Source organism: Gobius niger (assembly GCF_951799975.1).
Source record: "Gobius niger genome assembly, chromosome: 9".
NCBI classification, from domain to species: Eukaryota; Metazoa; Chordata; class Actinopteri; order Gobiiformes; family Gobiidae; genus Gobius; species Gobius niger.
In genome coordinates this window covers 14,402,638-14,420,284 of record NC_136860.1, presented here as the reverse complement: position 1 = coordinate 14,420,284, position 17,647 = coordinate 14,402,638, and the positions used below count along the sequence as shown (strand labels likewise).

The 17,647-nt window shown below is 40.7% G+C and overlaps 1 protein-coding gene across 9 annotated transcripts in view; it reads right to left on the bottom strand.

Annotated features, from left to right (window-relative positions):
- Positions 1–16,913, bottom strand: part of stk39 (serine threonine kinase 39) — a 35,005-nt gene extending 18,092 nt beyond the window's left edge. For 2 of the 9 annotated variants that reach the window (XM_079562907.1, XM_079562909.1), the window contains exons 1-12: positions 16,613–16,913; positions 14,600–14,712; positions 11,608–11,712; positions 11,387–11,525; positions 10,407–10,462; positions 8,860–8,969; positions 8,691–8,792; positions 7,297–7,430; positions 7,164–7,212; positions 6,005–6,070; positions 1,802–1,852; positions 127–324 (exon numbers count right to left, since the gene is read on the bottom strand). In XM_079562907.1, the coding sequence (XP_079419033.1) occupies positions 127–324; positions 1,802–1,852; positions 6,005–6,070; positions 7,164–7,212; positions 7,297–7,430; positions 8,691–8,792; positions 8,860–8,969; positions 10,407–10,462; positions 11,387–11,525; positions 11,608–11,712; positions 14,600–14,712; positions 16,613–16,896 (1,407 nt within the window). In that variant the 5' untranslated portion in view covers positions 16,897–16,913. Of the gene's footprint in view, positions 1–126; positions 325–1,801; positions 1,853–6,004; positions 6,071–7,163; positions 7,213–7,296; positions 7,431–8,690; positions 8,793–8,859; positions 8,970–10,406; positions 10,463–11,386; positions 11,526–11,607; positions 11,717–14,599; positions 14,713–16,612 lie in introns of all 9 variants that reach the window. The other 7 variants (XM_079562910.1, XM_079562912.1, XM_079562913.1 and 4 more) reach the window with 6 other exon arrangements.
- Positions 16,914–17,647: the final 734 nt, after the last annotated feature.

Here is a 17,647-nt window from a genome sequence, read left to right as displayed (position 1 = left end):
TGCAGCCCAAGTTCAAAGATTAAGCTTGTTTTGAGAATAGTCAGTCATTTTCCTTCAAACCAGAACCCTGAACACAGATCTCAAACACATTCTCAGCATTGACGCTCATTTCCATGTCCTGCTCACAGTGGGATGGGTAGGCAAGGGTAGACCGTGGGGGCGGAGGTGCATTGTAACCGACACTCTTTGTGATGGACTCACTCGTCCCTGATTGACCGCTGCCTTCCCCTCCTCGCTGCGTTCGTCCAGCTCGTCGTCGCTCCACTCCCAGTCCCCGTCCTCCGTCTTGTGGAGGTGCCCGCTAGAGCCCGGGACCCTCCTCACCTGAAAGAAGAAAAGACATGCTTAGTTTCGGCATCATTTATTCATTCATTGCGCTTTAGGCACATCATTCTACAACTGAAGAAGCAAATTAACTTAATTTGTTAGCTTAGTTGTAGCATACTACTGTTGTGTCATTACGTTAAAACTATAAGCATTTTAAGTAGGACAGGTTCATTTTAATGTTTCAGTATGCAAAGCTTTTTAATGCAGTTATGTCGTATTGTTTTGTTGTGAGCTTAAGTAATATTGAGCTAAGAACTACTACTATGTTATATAAGTCTACACTCTTTTAATGTCATGCTAGGTTCATTAGCTACGGCTAATTTGTGGATACTAAATTGTTTACAGACTGTATGTCTACTAAGGGCTACTTTACATGAACATTAAAGTGATATTTCACGACTGTTGACATAGGGCTTCATTTCCTTGTGTTTTTGGAGATATTTTTTTTGTAATTTATGCAGTTCTTCTGTTTGGAGAGTTACGTGGCGCTAGGCTAATGCAAGGTTAGCGCATTTCTACGATATCAGCTAGCCTGCATTAAAAACAGTCTGACACGCTCCACAGAGCACCTGAGGCAAATCACTTATAACGCCAGACTAACCATATAAATGTCAGTGTCGATAGAATAATTTTAATCATTTTGCATTTAAAATAACTTATATTTGAGTAGCATCAGCTTCGTGGTTGTATAAACTACGCGGCGGCGGAGTGATCTGCTAGAAAATAGTTCCTCAAAATGCAATCATTCATGTGATGCAAGGTCAGTTATATTCCAAAAATTATTCTATCGACACAGACATTTATATGGTTAGTCTGGTGTTATAAGTGATTTGCCTCAGGTGCTCTGTGGAGCGTGTCAGACTGTTTTTAATGCAGGCTAGCTGATACCATAGAAATGCGCTAGCCTTGCACTAGCCTAGCACCACGGAACTCTTCAAATATAAGAACTGCATGAATTACAAAAAAAATATATCTCCAGAAATCAGCAACACTCTGGATAACTAGGAAATGAGGCCCTATGTCAAAAATCCTGAAATATCCCTTTAACCAAGCACCATAAAATAATAAGTAGTATTTGTCTATTAGCATCCTACTACGAAAAGGCTATAAAGTGCAGTAGTTGTAACTGATTAAACAGGCTACAAACCATATGAGCGGTTAAAGCTAATACTATAACTGGTTTCAGCGCAGCGCAAGAAACGCAGAATAGATTGTAAAGCCACTTTAGTACCTCACATCAAACCACCACAGTAAAAAGACACTAGCGAGGGCAACTGATAGCCGCAGAGCCTATCAGTTTAGTTATGTCGATGTTAAAAGCTTTTGCTAATGCTAAAAGCTTCATGAACCATCATGATTGGGCATAATGTCAACGGCACACACTGGGGCAAAACACACACAATGTTACTACGATGCTACAACAGTGAACTTCAACCCCCAAGCTCTACCAAAGTCGAAGGGAACAGAACTCTACCCTTCCGGCGTGATGGGGGTTACTGTCCAAACCTTGGCTCTGCTCACGCTCCTTAAGCAAAACACACAGAGAACAACTCACTCTTCTTCATTAAGAAATAGATGATAAATGCAAGACTTTTTTTTGCTCCAGTCTGTCTCCTTTGGGAGTTTATTGACCATGCTAATATTCTGATACCATACAATTTACATACTGTGAATAAAAGCATGCAAACAAGTGTAAACGTGCAGTGTTTTCTCATTGACTGAACATTAGCAGCTGAATGTCTGTATCTTTCTTCCTTGTTTGCGCAATAACGTCTGTAATTCTGCGGAATAGCGGGTTATCCATATCAATGACATATATATTGATCTGGTAAACAAAGTAAATTTTTCAGACGCGCTGTGGCATCCAGCCAAGTCATTCTTCTATGAATTTAACTCGGCTGCGTATCTGTATTCAATAGCTGGCTCTCGAAATGTCTCCTTCACTTATGATGTAATACTTCAATAAGCACAGTTCATGTCCCTCCAATGGATTTCAGAGGAGTCGTTCAGGCTGTCGATATGCTTTTGAATAGGGCGCCCTCTGCTGGACGCTTTAGCAGCTACATACGATATCAGACATTACTGCAGTTCAAAGCAAGTACAAAATTCATGGTATATTAGTTAGGGCTGGGTACTGTTAAATGATACCAGGGTGTCGAAAAAGAAGTTAAGGTAATACTGGCATCGAAAAAATAAAAGTATCGAAAGCAGGTAGTGAAAAATAATCTGTAGATCCATGTTTTGATGCTGTTGGCCCAAAAATCTTTCCCCATTTATTTATTTATTTTTGCTTATTGTTTACCCCATTTTTCCCCATTAATTTTTCCACATTTGCCCCAATTTTCACAATTTTTCCCCGTAATTTTTTCTTATTTTCCCAATTTTTCCTGTAATTTTTTCTAATATTTTCCTTATTTCCCCGCATTTTCACCCATTTTTCTCCCAAAGTACTCCCTATTTTTGGCCCATTTTCCTTTACACAATTTTTCCTTAGTTTTGCCACAATTTCTTCCAATTTCCCCCCATTTATATTGAAAATATATTGTAAATATGCAGATCTTCCACACATTATTGTTCTGTTTTCTGGTTCGAGATGACAAATACTTTAGTATAGGTATTGGGAGAAGTATCATTCAGGTATCGGTATCGAAAACCAAGTATCCAAAAAAACGGTGCCCAGCCCGAATCTTAGTTATTCGCACTGCTGCCGTAAAAATAACAACAGAAAATTGCTTCAAAAATATTCAATATCAATGAAAAAGGGCATTTCATCATCTCGGCCCAGCAGCAAAGGAGATAAACTGTCCCACCTACTTCTTAACCCCTTTCTGGTTCCTAGGCTTATCGGCTGTGTGGTAATGAACATAAAACACACAAATTGAATTAGAAAATGTATCTGAAAATGCATGAACCAGAACATTAAGGATTTTGGTGTCTTTCGGCTTTTCTTCCCAAACAAGTCTATAAGAACGTGTAAGAAAGAAGGTGAATTGTACTTTCTGGAGCCGGGCGTGGGCTTCGAGGTGTGCGGTACTGTTGAGCTCTACAGCTTTTGTGCATTACATAAGCCGTGCACAAAACGCCGTCGAAAGGAGCGGATGAGAAATAAGTTCACGGAGGGCAGGGTACAAAGAGGTGGGGAGGGGGACTGGCCCGCGTAGTTTCAAAGAGAGTGGCTGCAGTGCTCCCCATAAGAAAAAGGTCACCTCCCGCTGAGATGAAATGCCTGGCCAGTATTGCTTTCCGGTGTGTGTGTCGAGTGAGTATTGTAGACAACGCGGTAGGTCAAATCAGCACAAAATGACAAGGGCACCGGATCTTGTTTCAGCCGGGAAAGACAAGGATTTATGTGTCCATCTAACCTGGGTGCAATACTAAATGTGTGCGAACAGTATGTTAGGATTTTGGTTTGTATATACAGGACAAGAAATACGATTTAGGCAAAATCCATCTTTTCGGATCTTCTAACCTCTTAACCCCCACCTGAACAGAGCTCATTTTCTCCAGTTTGGCTTTACCCGAATCTTAAAGCTTCTTCAAAAAAGTGTCAAATTAGCGACAAAAATTAGACAAAAACCAGGAGGAAAATGCAACAAAAACGTGACGAAAATGTGACAAAAAAGTGATTTGATAAAAGTCACAAAAGAGCAACAGAAAAGTGACAAAAAAGGTGATGGAAAAAGTGACAAAAAAGCAATGGGAAATGTAAAAAAAATGACAACAACGTGAGGAAAAAGATCCATTTGGTAGGTCTTAGCTTTCAAATGAGGTGTTACACTGGCCAATAGGCTGTGACCTGATGGATTTGGGTAAAGATGAACTGGAGAAAATGTACTCAGTTAAGAGATTAATCATGTACAGCGTAATTCCCTCGTCGACCACATACCTGGAGTAGTATTTTGCTTCAATCACGTAGTTCTGCTACAATCTGTACTTCCTGGATTCTAAAGCATCAGAAATAAAACACTCTTCTCTACATTTTTTAAACAATTCTGTGCTCAAAGTGTGTTCATCACGGTGATACCGATGTGCTAGCATACCGTCAGCTGAAAGTGAAAGCTTGTTTTCACTGTTAGACAACGTGTCATTCTCACTACTGCCTGCAGAGGATGTTCCAGGCCAATTTGAAATCCTGACCAGCCCAGTCTGTCACTCCTAACTGGGATTTCTTTACACAGACATTATTTCCAAATTGTAAAATGTAAATTATCAAGGCTGAGGTGCCCAGAAGGTTGTTTTAAAGCATACACTACGCATGATATGGCCACCATCTATTCTGAGGACACGTGTGGCTGTGCCTGTCATACAATGATCAATCACCCGAGCTGACGTTGCATACACAACATCACCGATCAATAGCTCCTCCCATAACATGGCTAATGCTAACGTCATGCAGCTGCACCCGCACTGCCCTCCACTAACTGTACACACTCCATGTACTCCCAACTACAGCTGCTCTGTCACAGGGAATTTCCACTCCTCTCAGCCCCTCAGCTTGGGGAAATTGTCTTTACCATTTGCTTTATATAATGTAGGATGGCAGGGGAACAATATAATGACCAGGACTCAATGCCTTACCCTAACCTTAGACCAATGATCAGCCATATTGGTAAACGGCGCCCTATTTGCCCTACCATGTTAAAGACAATATAAACTAGCCTAGTAGTTTGGAGGGTACGACTTAAAGGCACATTGCGTAACATTTTGGACTATACTGCACCATCAACACAAAACTTGCTCTCAATGACCAGCTCGACACAGAAAATGCTATTTTTTGCAGTGGGTAATCAAAGAATGGATCTGGATGAGGGCCTAACCAGTCAATTCTACTGACTTTAGTCGATGTCTCCATGGAAACGACCTAGAGTTATAGTCATGTTTTAGCAGAGGTGAGCCACTCAGAGCAAAAGGACAAGTTTCTTTGAGGTATTTTTCAATGGTGAATATATCTATCATAAAACAAATGCTTGTATTTAAATTTGGTTTATTGGGTCAAATCTTACGCGTTGTGGCTTTAAAATAATTTCTGTGTTAAATAAAAAACGCAAGCCGATGTTTTTGTTTTTTTTAAACGCAAGCCGATGTTTTAAGCTGACGGCATGCTAGTAAGTCAATGGGGCCATGAAAAGTGCAGAACTGTTTCATTTATAGGCTTTAAAAGGGGCATACTTATAGAAAATTCCATGAATTAAGCAAAATACTGCTCCAGACCACATATAGTACAACCTTAACACAAGGACATGCCAGTAGATACTTTTCTAAACCTACATAACCGTATTGCAAAAAGCATGATCTGTAAAATAGGGCATTAGTATCTATCAATTGTCTCGTGTAAAGCGCTTTGTGACTATGTCTGTGAAAAGCGTTAGATAAATATAGATCTTCTTCTTCTTCTTCTATTGAAAGATTGACAGTAACTAGTCAATATTGACAAGGCTTTCTCTTTGGCATTTCAGAAAAGCCAGTTCAAAGTGGGATTCGTTTCTCTCCTCCACTCCTGTCATGCGTCTTACATCCTTTTGACCTCAGCCTGCCTGTTGCTTTCTGCGGCCCCTATTTCTATTCCAGCGGGTGTTTGAGGTGGTGAAAATGTTGACTGTAAATGCAACATTAAGGCGGACTGCGCGACCTGTTTAGTCAATAGCGGGTTTGTTTTACGAGCGAGGACGACACTTACCTTCTTAGATCTCTGAGATATCTTTGGTGCACGACACAAAAGCTTTTCCACCAGGTGTTCTTTGTTCTGAAAGAGAGGGCAAAAAAGCAAGAGGGAAGGTCATTAAAAAGCGCTATATTGAATCAAGGTTAGAGCTAATCACGTTACATCAGCCACGGCCGAAATGAATGGCTTTGTGCTGCAATGTTGACGCTAATATGTCAACCCGCCTTCATTCTGTCCTTTAATAATAAGTCTCAAACAATGCTGTCTCTGTAGAGAGGCAGAGTATGGTGCCAGAACTGCTTTGACCAGCTGGATATTAATTTTGAGGTTTTCCTTGTCGTGCTCTCATATTCGAAAATTCAGCATGGAAATGAAAAGACGACTACAGTAAATGTCAAGGAAAAATACACATTATCAAATGAAAATGTAAAATGAAATGGCATTTAAGGCAATTCATTCAAGGATTTGTAATGCTTTTTTTTTAAAGGGGGGGTATTATGCAAAATCGACTTTTCAAGCTTTACATCATGTTATTATGTCATTCCCTCATTAAAAACATGCCTGAAGTGTTGCCTTGGCGCATTCACGTATTTTTGAGTCATCTGTAAAAACTCTGATTGCAGCCATTTTAGGGATAGGTTTGCCTGAGTCCTCCTAGGAACGCCCCCACCTCCTGGAGACGCCTCCGAGCTTTCGTCACCAGCCGAGTAACCAACCACTGCTCCTCAGCAGAACCCCCTCCCCACTGATGCCACAGACAGCGTGTGGAGGGGGCGTGTCTGAAAGGGTCAGAGGTTCTTAAAGAGACAGAGGCCTATTTCAAGACATTCACTACAGCCATTTTGAGAGAGCAATTTTATACAAGGCAGTTATTCTAATTTACTGCATTTACAGACCAACAGAAGGTTTGGTCATCATTGTAGTGTGATATAGACTGGTGTTATGTGATTGAAAAAAGCAGAATACCCCCTCTTTAATAAACATCTGTCGTCACTGAGAATCTGAAGTTTTTGAATGATTGAACTGCACAAGCCAATACATACCGGAATCAAGAAAGTACTGATTTGCAATGGCTACACAAAAATGTAATCCAAGTATTTTGTGGAAAAACATTGATTCTGTTTTCTACTCAACAGCATTTTAGAATTGATGCGTGTCTTTAAATGAGATTTACCTTGGCCTTTTGGAAGAATTTACACTTGAGCAGTTCCGCAGCAGTAGGCCTGCAGACAGAGGGAGGACAGCGCTCTCTGAATGTTAAGTGGGGCCTTGGTATTGATCAGAAAGGCCTTCATCGCGGTTCTCACCTCTTGGCAGGATCCTTCTGAAGGCACATGGATATAAGTTTCCTAAACGATTTGCCGTACTTCTTCACCAATTCCTTGTCCTCTACGCCGGTCTCAATAGTGGGGGGGTCGTTCTGTAGCGTGAGCATTAGAACCTGGGATAAAAGGGTGAAACCAAGTTCAATATTTGGCATTTGAAAGACAAAGAGTGGGTAAGATTTTACAAGAGATTAACATATCTAGAACGGAATGTTAAGGAAATTAAAAAACAAAAATACTATAGGTGCATTGAGTTGCCTTGTGTTTATAAAATGCTCAACATAAATAAACTTGCATTGACTAATTTTAAAATTTCCTTCTGTTCTAGTTGAAATTAGACAACTACAGATGCACAACTACATTAAAAGAGAAGAGTAACAGATAGTATCCGAGCTGAAGTGTGGATAACCAGAGCTGGGAAACCATCCAAATTATTAAAGGCACACTGCGTAACATTTTGAACCACTGCCATCAGTACAAAACACGCTTCCAATGACACAGCTCGACACAGAAAATGGAATTGCTGCAGTGGGTGAACAAAGAATGGATTTGGATGAGGATCGAACCAATGTAAGTCTCATATTTTGGTTTATTTTAGTTTTGGTTTAGTCACATCTCCATGGAGACGAGCTGGAGACGTACCCGCTCCCGGTAAAGTTACAGTCATGTCTCAGGAGAGCTGAGCCGCTCACAGCAAAGGCACATGTTTGTTTGTACATTTATGATGGATTTTTCAATGATGAAAATATCGGTCATAAAATAAATGCCTGTATTTCTACGCGGTGTGGCTTAATAATTTTGATTTTCTGAAAGTATTAATCGATTTGACTTACCAACTCAATTTTTAATTCAAATCGATTTTTTGCCCAGCCCTTAAAGGGACTACACAGAGTTTAAAAATGTTAAAATTAAGTATTTTCCTCCCCCTACATGTTCCAGCAATGTCCTAATGTGTAGAATGAGCCCAGACCTGTTCACCACAACTTCGGGTCCGAATTGCCGCCATGCACGGGCTTAATATATAAGGTGCAGTTACACATGTGACCTGAGGTGGCAGTAGTGAGTATAAAATGGCTAACTTGCATCTAGCCCCTTTAAGGACAACTTAAGGGTTAAATACACAAGAAATGTAAAAGTATTGTAGTCGGGTTGTTTAATTTACTTCAAATGCAGCGATTTCCGACAACCGGTGGCATTCCAGGTTAATGTCGGAAACACTTGATTCTGTTTATCCACCATGTTATTATGAAAAGTATACTAGTTATGCAATATGCTCTTAAGCAAATCTGTTGTCATTTAATCATTGTTTTTTACTGTATTATTTAAGTATTTTGCCGAAACATTGAATGACAAAAACAAATCCTCATGAGACTTACCTTCATGGGCGGGTAGCGATGATAGGGCGCTGAACCTGTTGCTAACTCTATGGCTGTGATTCCAAAACTCCAAATGTCTGCTTTAAAATCGTAGCCCCGTACCTGCGCACACACAAACACTCACGGCATGTTCCTAAAGCAGTACGTGCACCAACGTGACGGCGTGTACCTGCTCCATGACCTCTGGTGCCATCCAACACGGCGTGCCCACAAATGTCTTCCTTACTTTGTGCCTGGTCATATCTCCCCCCGCGGCGAGGAACGCACTCACGCCGAAATCTGAAAGAAAAAAAGCAAGCGCCGTCAACACAACCGTGATTGCGTCATTGCGTGTCACATTTTTACTACGTGCTTTTACAAATTATTTTAGTATTAAACTCCACACAAAAAAGATTAACAAAAGGTGTGTTAACTTTCTGAAACCACTGCATAAGACTCATTACAGAGAAACTATTGGATCATTAGCATGAAGTTGTGTAATAATCGCACAAGCCTCATAAATGTCAGGCTAGTGGTTTGATAAATAGTTTTTTATTGCTAATTTTATGACCGTCGTGTATATATTTTGGACTCTTACGTAATAATATATTAGATTTATGCTGCACTTTTTGGCACTCAAGGGCAATGCATTTTTTAATCATCTCTCGCACCACAGAAATAAAAGCATAACGTATTTGTACAGTTAGCCAGCCAGCTAGTCCAAGAAACTTTTTAGCATTCGTGAGCCTGCTCAATGTACTTTTTCAATTAGCATTTAGCCATTAAACATCCCAAATTATGAATTATCTACTTATCTTACTTAATGTCAACTCATAAACTACATACAGGTGATATCAAAGACTACCGACAGTTAGAAATCATAAATGAATTTACTTTAGAAAAGAATTATCCATTAGCGTGTAAAAGTGGCCTCTGAGCTAAATGCTAAATCATGTTTAGTAAAGTTTCTGCTTGTTGTGGGGATGGAACACATCCAATGGCCATAAAAAATTTATATTTGACAACTGCCTTTTATATTGCGCTATTATAATAAAACTTTATGACGACGTAGGCTGCATTTAATTAAAGGATATATTTTTAGAATACTAATAAAATCCAAACACAAAGACTAAACTTGGACCAGCACAAGGCTGTATCATGACTGAATTAAGAGAATTTAAATTTAGATCTAAGAGATTTTTTTTTTTTTGGACAATTTAGGGATACTATATTGTGCAGCCCTAGTAGTAGAAGTGTCTTGCCCAAGGACACAACAACAGCATGCACCAGCTGGATTTAGGATCAAACCGCAAACATTCCTGTTACACAGTGGGCTCAGGAAGTATTCCTGTCCTGTTAATACAAATACAATCATTTTGATGTCTGATACTGAAATGTTCACATAATTAATACTATTAATATAGAGTTTTATCACAGATTTTTCACAGATCTAAACTTCTAACGAATGTTCGAAAACAGCAAAAACTATTATCGAGAGCAATGCCAGGGGTCGGCAGTTGAAGGATATTTTTATGTGTAATCGTTAGTGTAGATTCTTGTACTGATAGAAAAGAAATGTACGCGATTTTATTATCACACTGTCACTTAATATAGATAATATTAAAATAGAACTAATTTTGAACCTGTTTGGAGAGTTTTACGATCACAGCACCAAACAAATAAACATGTTATAATAATATTGTTAAGACAGGCTTAAAAACTCATTTGTAGATTCACCTGCGATTTGTACAGAGCCGTCCTCCCCTAGTAGTATGTTCCCCGCTTTGACATCTCTGAAAGGTAAAGAGCGCAGAGTGAAATCACAAGTGGAGCAGCATTGATTCTTCCGCTCGTGTGAACAGGCCACCACGAGCTGGAACTCTGCCCAAGGGGGCCCACCCACTCTGGGCCGCCTCACTGACCTTCATGCAGGCACTACACATCAATTACCGCAATCGCTAATTTGGGTTTGCCACAAGAGAGCAGCAGAGGAGGTTAGTCACAATTACTTCAGTACTCTAACTTATTGAAGAAATAGCACTTCTTCGTGAGTAATATTATTTTCATTTTGAATTATCACTCATTACTCTTTCCACTGTGAGTATGTGGCAAAAGCTTCATGTTGACGTATGAAAAACCGCGTATTTCTACTATCTCATCCATGGACTGTAAACTAAGAATGGACAAAGTGTGTTTAGTGCGGGCTAACTGAAGCTTGTTCATGCTAGCAATTTGGCTGGGTTTTTGGAGCCAGCTTCTATCTATAGAATAGGGCAAAAATAAGAAGTGGGACGATGTTGCAAGCGTGTTAAAACAAACTCAGTAAGAATGACAAGCCCACGTTCAATAATGACTTAAAGAGGGGTAAAAAAGTTTCATTGGACAGTCCATTGGAGCCAGGAACTTCTGGAGCCACAATCAGTCCATTCCTTATTTACAGTCTATGACCTCAACAGACAACATATTTCTTTTGCATATATTTAATGGTGTATTAGGAATATAGATGTAATATGACTTTATTTTAATAATAATTATCTTTTTAAGTTATGTTTTGTCATTATACCTCACTACTAAAACTCGAATCAGTCTTGTACTATGTTTGATTTCTGTGCTACTATTTGGGTCAAACTACCACTACTTTGGTCAATCTACCCACCTCTGTAATGGAAAACAAGTAATGAAAGAGAGAACACCGATAAGCTGTCAGCGCTGTTTACCTGTGAATTTGTCCATTTCTGTGCAAGTAATCCAGGCCTTCCAACACTTCTTTCAATATTGTGGCTATAATGGGCTCTTCTAAAGATCGGTTTTGGCCTTCTTCTTTGCTAATGTGCTTGATTATGTCCAACATGGATCCTAGGCAATAAAGAACAACAGCGTTTGTATAGTAATTACAGAAAGGGGAGTTCTTGGGCAAAGCGGACGACTTGGCGCTCACCTCCACCGAGAACCTTCATGACCAACCAAAGTTCATCCTTCACCACAAACGAAGTGTAGTAAGTGACGATGTTCGGGTGGTTGCACTGGCTCATAGCTTGGATTTCTTTCTGTTGGAAAAGGGGCACAGACATTCTTTTTTTTTTCACAATTCGAGCAACTGCGCTTAAAAATACACACCACAGATTTAGCAACGGAACGGCTATTCTGAGTCAGGAATCAAGCAGCCCCTTCAGCACGCTTAAACTCTAACAACTGTGTCTTTTAGGCTATGCATCTTTGTTTCGTTATCGGATCCACTTGAAATGTTCCATGCGGCTGTGCAATAACAGATGTTTGAGCAGTACATGCTTAAAAAATCAATGGGCAGCTCTTTGGCCCGCATGTGTGACATCCTGCATAGGAATACAATGAACACATACCCACACACATACTATACACTCTCTAGTCTCCGCAACTACACGATATGGAGTGGCCAGAGTTCGATTTCTGATTCACGCGGTTCATTTGCTGCTGTCTTTAACACTTCCTGTCCGTCTACTGTCCGTGCCACAGAATGAATGGGAGAAAGTAACGCTGCGCTATATGTCATGTAAATACTAGAAGACGGGGCAGAGCGGACAGGGTTTTCTCAGAGGGAGAAGACTGCAAATTCTTGATTCATGCCATGCACGACTGACAGAGGGACGGCTTCATCCAGCAAGATGTCACAAAGCTGAACTCGCCCCCCCTTCCCTCCCTCTGCTGCCTATGATGCAGCCTATCTATTGTGCTTCGATATTGCTGCAGCAAAGGTTTGGGAGCAACGTGACTTGGATTCTAACTGAACTGGATAGAGATTTTGTGTTCTGAAGGTGGGTCAAGACCTAAGAGTGCATCATAGGACAAATGTTTTAATATATACAGTGGGGAGTAAAAGTAAGTGCACTGTGTGGAATTTCTCACATTTCTGCCTAAATTGGTCACTAAATGTGGTCTGGTCTTCATCAACATCATAAGAATGAATAAAGACCGTCTGCTTTAACTAATACCATCCAAACAGTTACATTTATCATATTTTTATTGGCCGTAGCATGTAAACATTCACCACAGCGTGGAATAAGTAAGTGAACCCCTGTATTAAATAGCGGGCTGACTCTTCTTTTGCAGCAATAACTGCTTTTCAGTCGTTGCAGATTAGACGCACACAACGATCAGAATGAATCTTGACCTTTCCTCTTTTACAAAAATGCTGCAGTTCAGTGAGATTCAAGCGGTGTACTTACTTATTCCACGCTCTCCTTTCTCGCCACTGTAGTTAGCCTAACAAACAACACTTGAAAACTCTCTTTTTTATTATTTCTTTAGTTGAAATGAGCTTTATTATATGGACTGTGGCAGGCACCTTGAATAACAATACCAAGGGGCGTCCATTCATTAGGTTATTTGATCATATTTTCCTTTGATAGAGAGGTCCCAAAGCTACATGATTTAAGACATTTCATCGTATACTGTGGCTCTGTCCAGTCCTTTTCCAGGTTAACATAGCTATAAACTACAATACAATAAGGTGCCAGTCATTGGTTATTAGGCACTGAGATTTTTTTTCTCTTTCTTGCCAAAAGTATAACCTAATTCATACGCTATTATGTCATTTTGGAGAAAATTCCAAGATCCCAGCCACATGACTCCAGTTACAGCACGCACGCTGTTTGTAGAGAACCTTTTGACCCTGGAAAGATTGAAGCTTTATATTTAATGGTAAATTGCTATGACACAGTACTTCATTTCCCTCACTTGAAACCCGTGAATTGTCGTCACATATCACATGACAGCTTTATTATTTAGAACAAGTCGAGTGCCACATTGGTTGTGACCTAAACACTCGCCCGCACAGAGAACTAGCACAAAAATAAAAGGGAAGCAAGTGAAATGTGTAAGTACAGTATACACATTTTAAGCTTTAAATATAGGGCTAAAAATTTAAAGCCATGCTGGTAACATTTCACGTAATGAACTGAATAAAAAACTGCATTTATTTCACTAAAGCAGTGTTTTTCAACCACTGTGCCGTGGCACACTAGTGTGCCGTGAGATATTGTCTGGTGTGCCTTGGAAAATTATCCAATTTCACCTAGTTGTTTTTTTTTAAACAAATTCATTATTATCCACAAATATTGTACCGTTTTCGAGTGTCTGTGCTGTCTAGAGTAGAGTAACCATGTAATAAATACTCCATATTAGGTCGCTAATTTCTTTGAAACAAGAGAATTACTGATGCATGGATGCGGCAGGTGGCGGTGACTGTGGCATTGTGGGTAGTGAGACTATACGGTGTTCCTATTCAAGACACTTTGATGTGAACGACTGAATATAGGCTACAGGGTTACATTTTTTAATATTTTCTGCTGGTGGTGTGTCTCGTGATTTTTTCAATGAAAAAAATGTGCCTTGGCTCAAAAAAGGTTGAAAAACACTGCACTAAAGGTGTTTTAATTGGTGAAATCTTACATGTGTCTACCCAGACCTTTATGTAACTTCACAAGGAGAGGGACATCACCAGCTCGTCTCAATGGAGGTGTTTCTGCTTTACTTTTGCTACAGGTGAGCAAACATGAGATTTAAATACATAAAGGTTTGGTTCCTGGTGCTATATGCTGATAACCCACTGAAAAAAAATAGTATATAACCTGGAATGTTTCACAGTGTGGCTTTAAGGACAGTGTAAACTAAAGAGATAGCTTTATTATATTGTGTCAGTAAATTTGGCAGGATTTTGTTTACCCCTTTTGAACACAAAAACATGAGCTGCATCCAGCTGTTGGCTGCAGGGTAAAGATAAATCTCAGTTGTCGAGAACAAAATACAGACGGTATCGACAGTATTGCGCGTGCACACAACATGACAACAAAGCCGCACACAATGGGAGAGAGTGAGTGATGGCGAAGTGCGGCAAAGGCGTCAAAGCATCCGCGCGCAAGGCGGAGATAATAGCCCATATTTTTGGTTCTCACCAGCAGCTCGTCCATGCTGGTCTGGCATTTTTCCAGGTTGATCCTCTTGATGGCCACTCGCTCCTGCCTGGGTGTGCAGAGGGCAGCCTGCACCACAGCTGTAGCCCCGCTCCCTGCAGTCCAAAAACACAAGCCAAAGGCAAAATATCAAAAACAAAAGCCATGGGAGATTACTGAAGGAGCAGTCGTCCTTCTACTGTTTGGGAGAAAAGAAACAACCAAAGACTGCAATTATTCAGGTAATATAAAGTGCCAGATTTAGACCTAGCTTTCCCTGGTTTGACATTTGCGATGTGGATTATTGATCTATGGGTACAGGAAGTGACATAGACCTGCTGTCGTGCAACCATTTTATACCAAAAAGAAATGAGTGAGTCATAACTGTTTTTGAACATAAACATTTTTTTTATATCTGTGTCGACTCTCGGTCATGCAGGAGTTGTGACTCTTCGATGAAAGTTCTTGACTCATCTTCTGTAGTTGAAGTGTTTGATGTACACTCTCACACCTCGTCCTACACTTCAACGACAGAGGACAGAAGATGACTCAAGAACCCAGGGCTGCTCGATTATGGAAAAATAATAATCACGATTATTTATTTGATTTTTATTTTTGGAATGCCAAGTGCTGTGTGTTGTCTGTATTGTTGTCTACTGTATTTTGTGTTGTTTTGTAATGCTGGCTTGGTGTTAGTTTGTCAAATGTATAGCAACTGTTGAAATTGTTGCGTATTGTTTGTCTTTTTGAATAATTAATAAAGGAAAAATAATGTTTTAATGTTTGCTTTTGTAATCGTTTAGTGTGATAATCAAAATCGTAATTGAATTTTGATTAATTACACAGCCCTACAAGAACCTTTTTACTTTTTCATTGATTCTCTTCATAAAATCGTCCGTTAACTAAAACTCTGATTAATACTTAGCCCAGACATTATCACATCAAACAAACTCATGATAAGAATAAGATTTTAAAAAGAAGTTGTATACACATAGTGGACATTTAAAAAAACTAAAACATAAAACAATCTCATAAGTCAACCCTAAATCCGACTGCTACTGTCTGTGTTGAAAATGTATCTACTGTGGTATAAGTGTGTTACAAACTGGCCACGCTACAGTAGGAAAGTTCACACCTACCGGCAGAGCAGAGGAGCAGTGTGTCAATAATAGATAAGAAAAAGTCAAAAACACAAAGGCTGTTTGGTAGCCACTTGATTAGGAGGACACTAGCTCATCTCACACAGAGGCAAACAGCTGGATGCCTTATCAGGAGCGATAGGATAACTCAGCCCATCTGCATTTTGTAAGCCCCAGTCAAAAAGGCTACTAAGACTTCACAGATGTTGCCAATCCTACAGTTTAAGTTTAGAGGGGGCAGGGGTAAGGTTACTCACACAAAATGGTGATGAAACGGTTGAATCAAAGCATCATATATATCATAAACTATAGTCTACTTTTTACTCTTTAAAAGTGGCTTACAGATGTTGCTGACCTCACACAGTCCACATATTTAGTTCCTGTATTTGTTGCCTGCTTCTCTATAGAATGGTTTTGCTGACAGTAGAATAAAGTCTACACACCAAAACAAGCCACAGGCCAGTTTAGGACACAGCCCTTTAAAAGCGGCTCGAGGACTTTGTAATACAATGAAAACAGCTCAGCTTTTGGATAGAATGTGTTTACAACATGCGTCCAAAATATTGTATTGGGGTGGTCACGTGGTAGCAAGACATCACTTTCTCTGAACAGGCACAAAGCCAGTTGTGTGAGTGTGTAGCACATGTGGCCACAGGGGCAGTTATCAGATTAGCAGATAGCATACTTTGAAGCTTTGACATGATTCCTCTGGTGCTTCGTCACCAGCGTGAGCCGCACATCTGTTCCTGCGCCGGCTCTTAAATGTGCTCGATCACATCCGCATAGCTCCGCGAGGAGAAAAAAGCCGGTAGGCCCCAAAAGCCAGCTGATAACCTTCCTCCAGCTGAGACACGCTCCACGACACCGCGGTACTAACCTATGACTTCCTGCAGCTCGTACGACTCCCTGGTAATTGGCCAGCCGGTTGTCAGCGGGGGGACCGTGGCCGGAGATTCGCCTGGATCCGCCATGATGGTGGGATGCTGCTGTGCGCGTTAGCAGCCTGAGGCGGCCGGAGGGACGGAGAGTGTGTCCAATGTGACCTCTCCTCCTCCCGAGTCCGAATCCCGACACAAGTGTCAGCCGCAGCGCAGCACTACCGCTGTCCGCCAGGCCAACCCGGAAAATAACGGAGCACACGCAGGCGCGCGCCGCGCACATCCGCACAGCCCGCGCGCTCTGCACACTCATTGATGCGCTTAAAGGACCAGTGGTGTCTGTGTTCACACAGCTTTACACCGGGGAAAGTAGCCACATTTGGCTCTGATTTTGTCCCGTTCCCCCCATATAAATGCAGTCTTACAGTGTTAGGCCACGTGAGGTCAGGAATTACACTCTACTGAGTCAGTCAGTCACTCTAGAGCAGAAACCTCTGATGTGACACTGGTTTCAAGCCTGAATGAAAGTGGGGTTTCTGAGTGGTGCTAAAGCAGCAAAAACGACCGCGGAAACTAACGGAGCTCAGCAGCTAAATGACTTTTTGCTATAATTAATTTAACGGATTTCATAGACACTGCGCTGCCTGTTAAATCCAGGGGGGGGGGGGGGGGGGGGGGGGGTATAGTGCTGCTTATCGCCAACTGCTTTCAATTTAGTGAAATATTTCAACATGTTAAAGGAACAGGGTCTAAAAATGCATCAGCATCGTATATTTGACAGAGGAGGCGCGTAGACGCGGCGCTCAAACATCACGTGTAGTTCTGCAGATTGGCCAGCAGGTGGGGCTATTCGCCAACATAAAGATGCGCACGCGACAATAAAACTGAAAATGATTCATTGAAGGCTCAAGGGGTCCTTGTTTGACAAAAGGTATTATCACATCACATGTAGCTAATGAAGAAAATAATGCTCGCTTCGTAACTTCTTTTCCACCTTTGTTTTCAGGCAGAGAAAACAATTTGTACATTTGTTT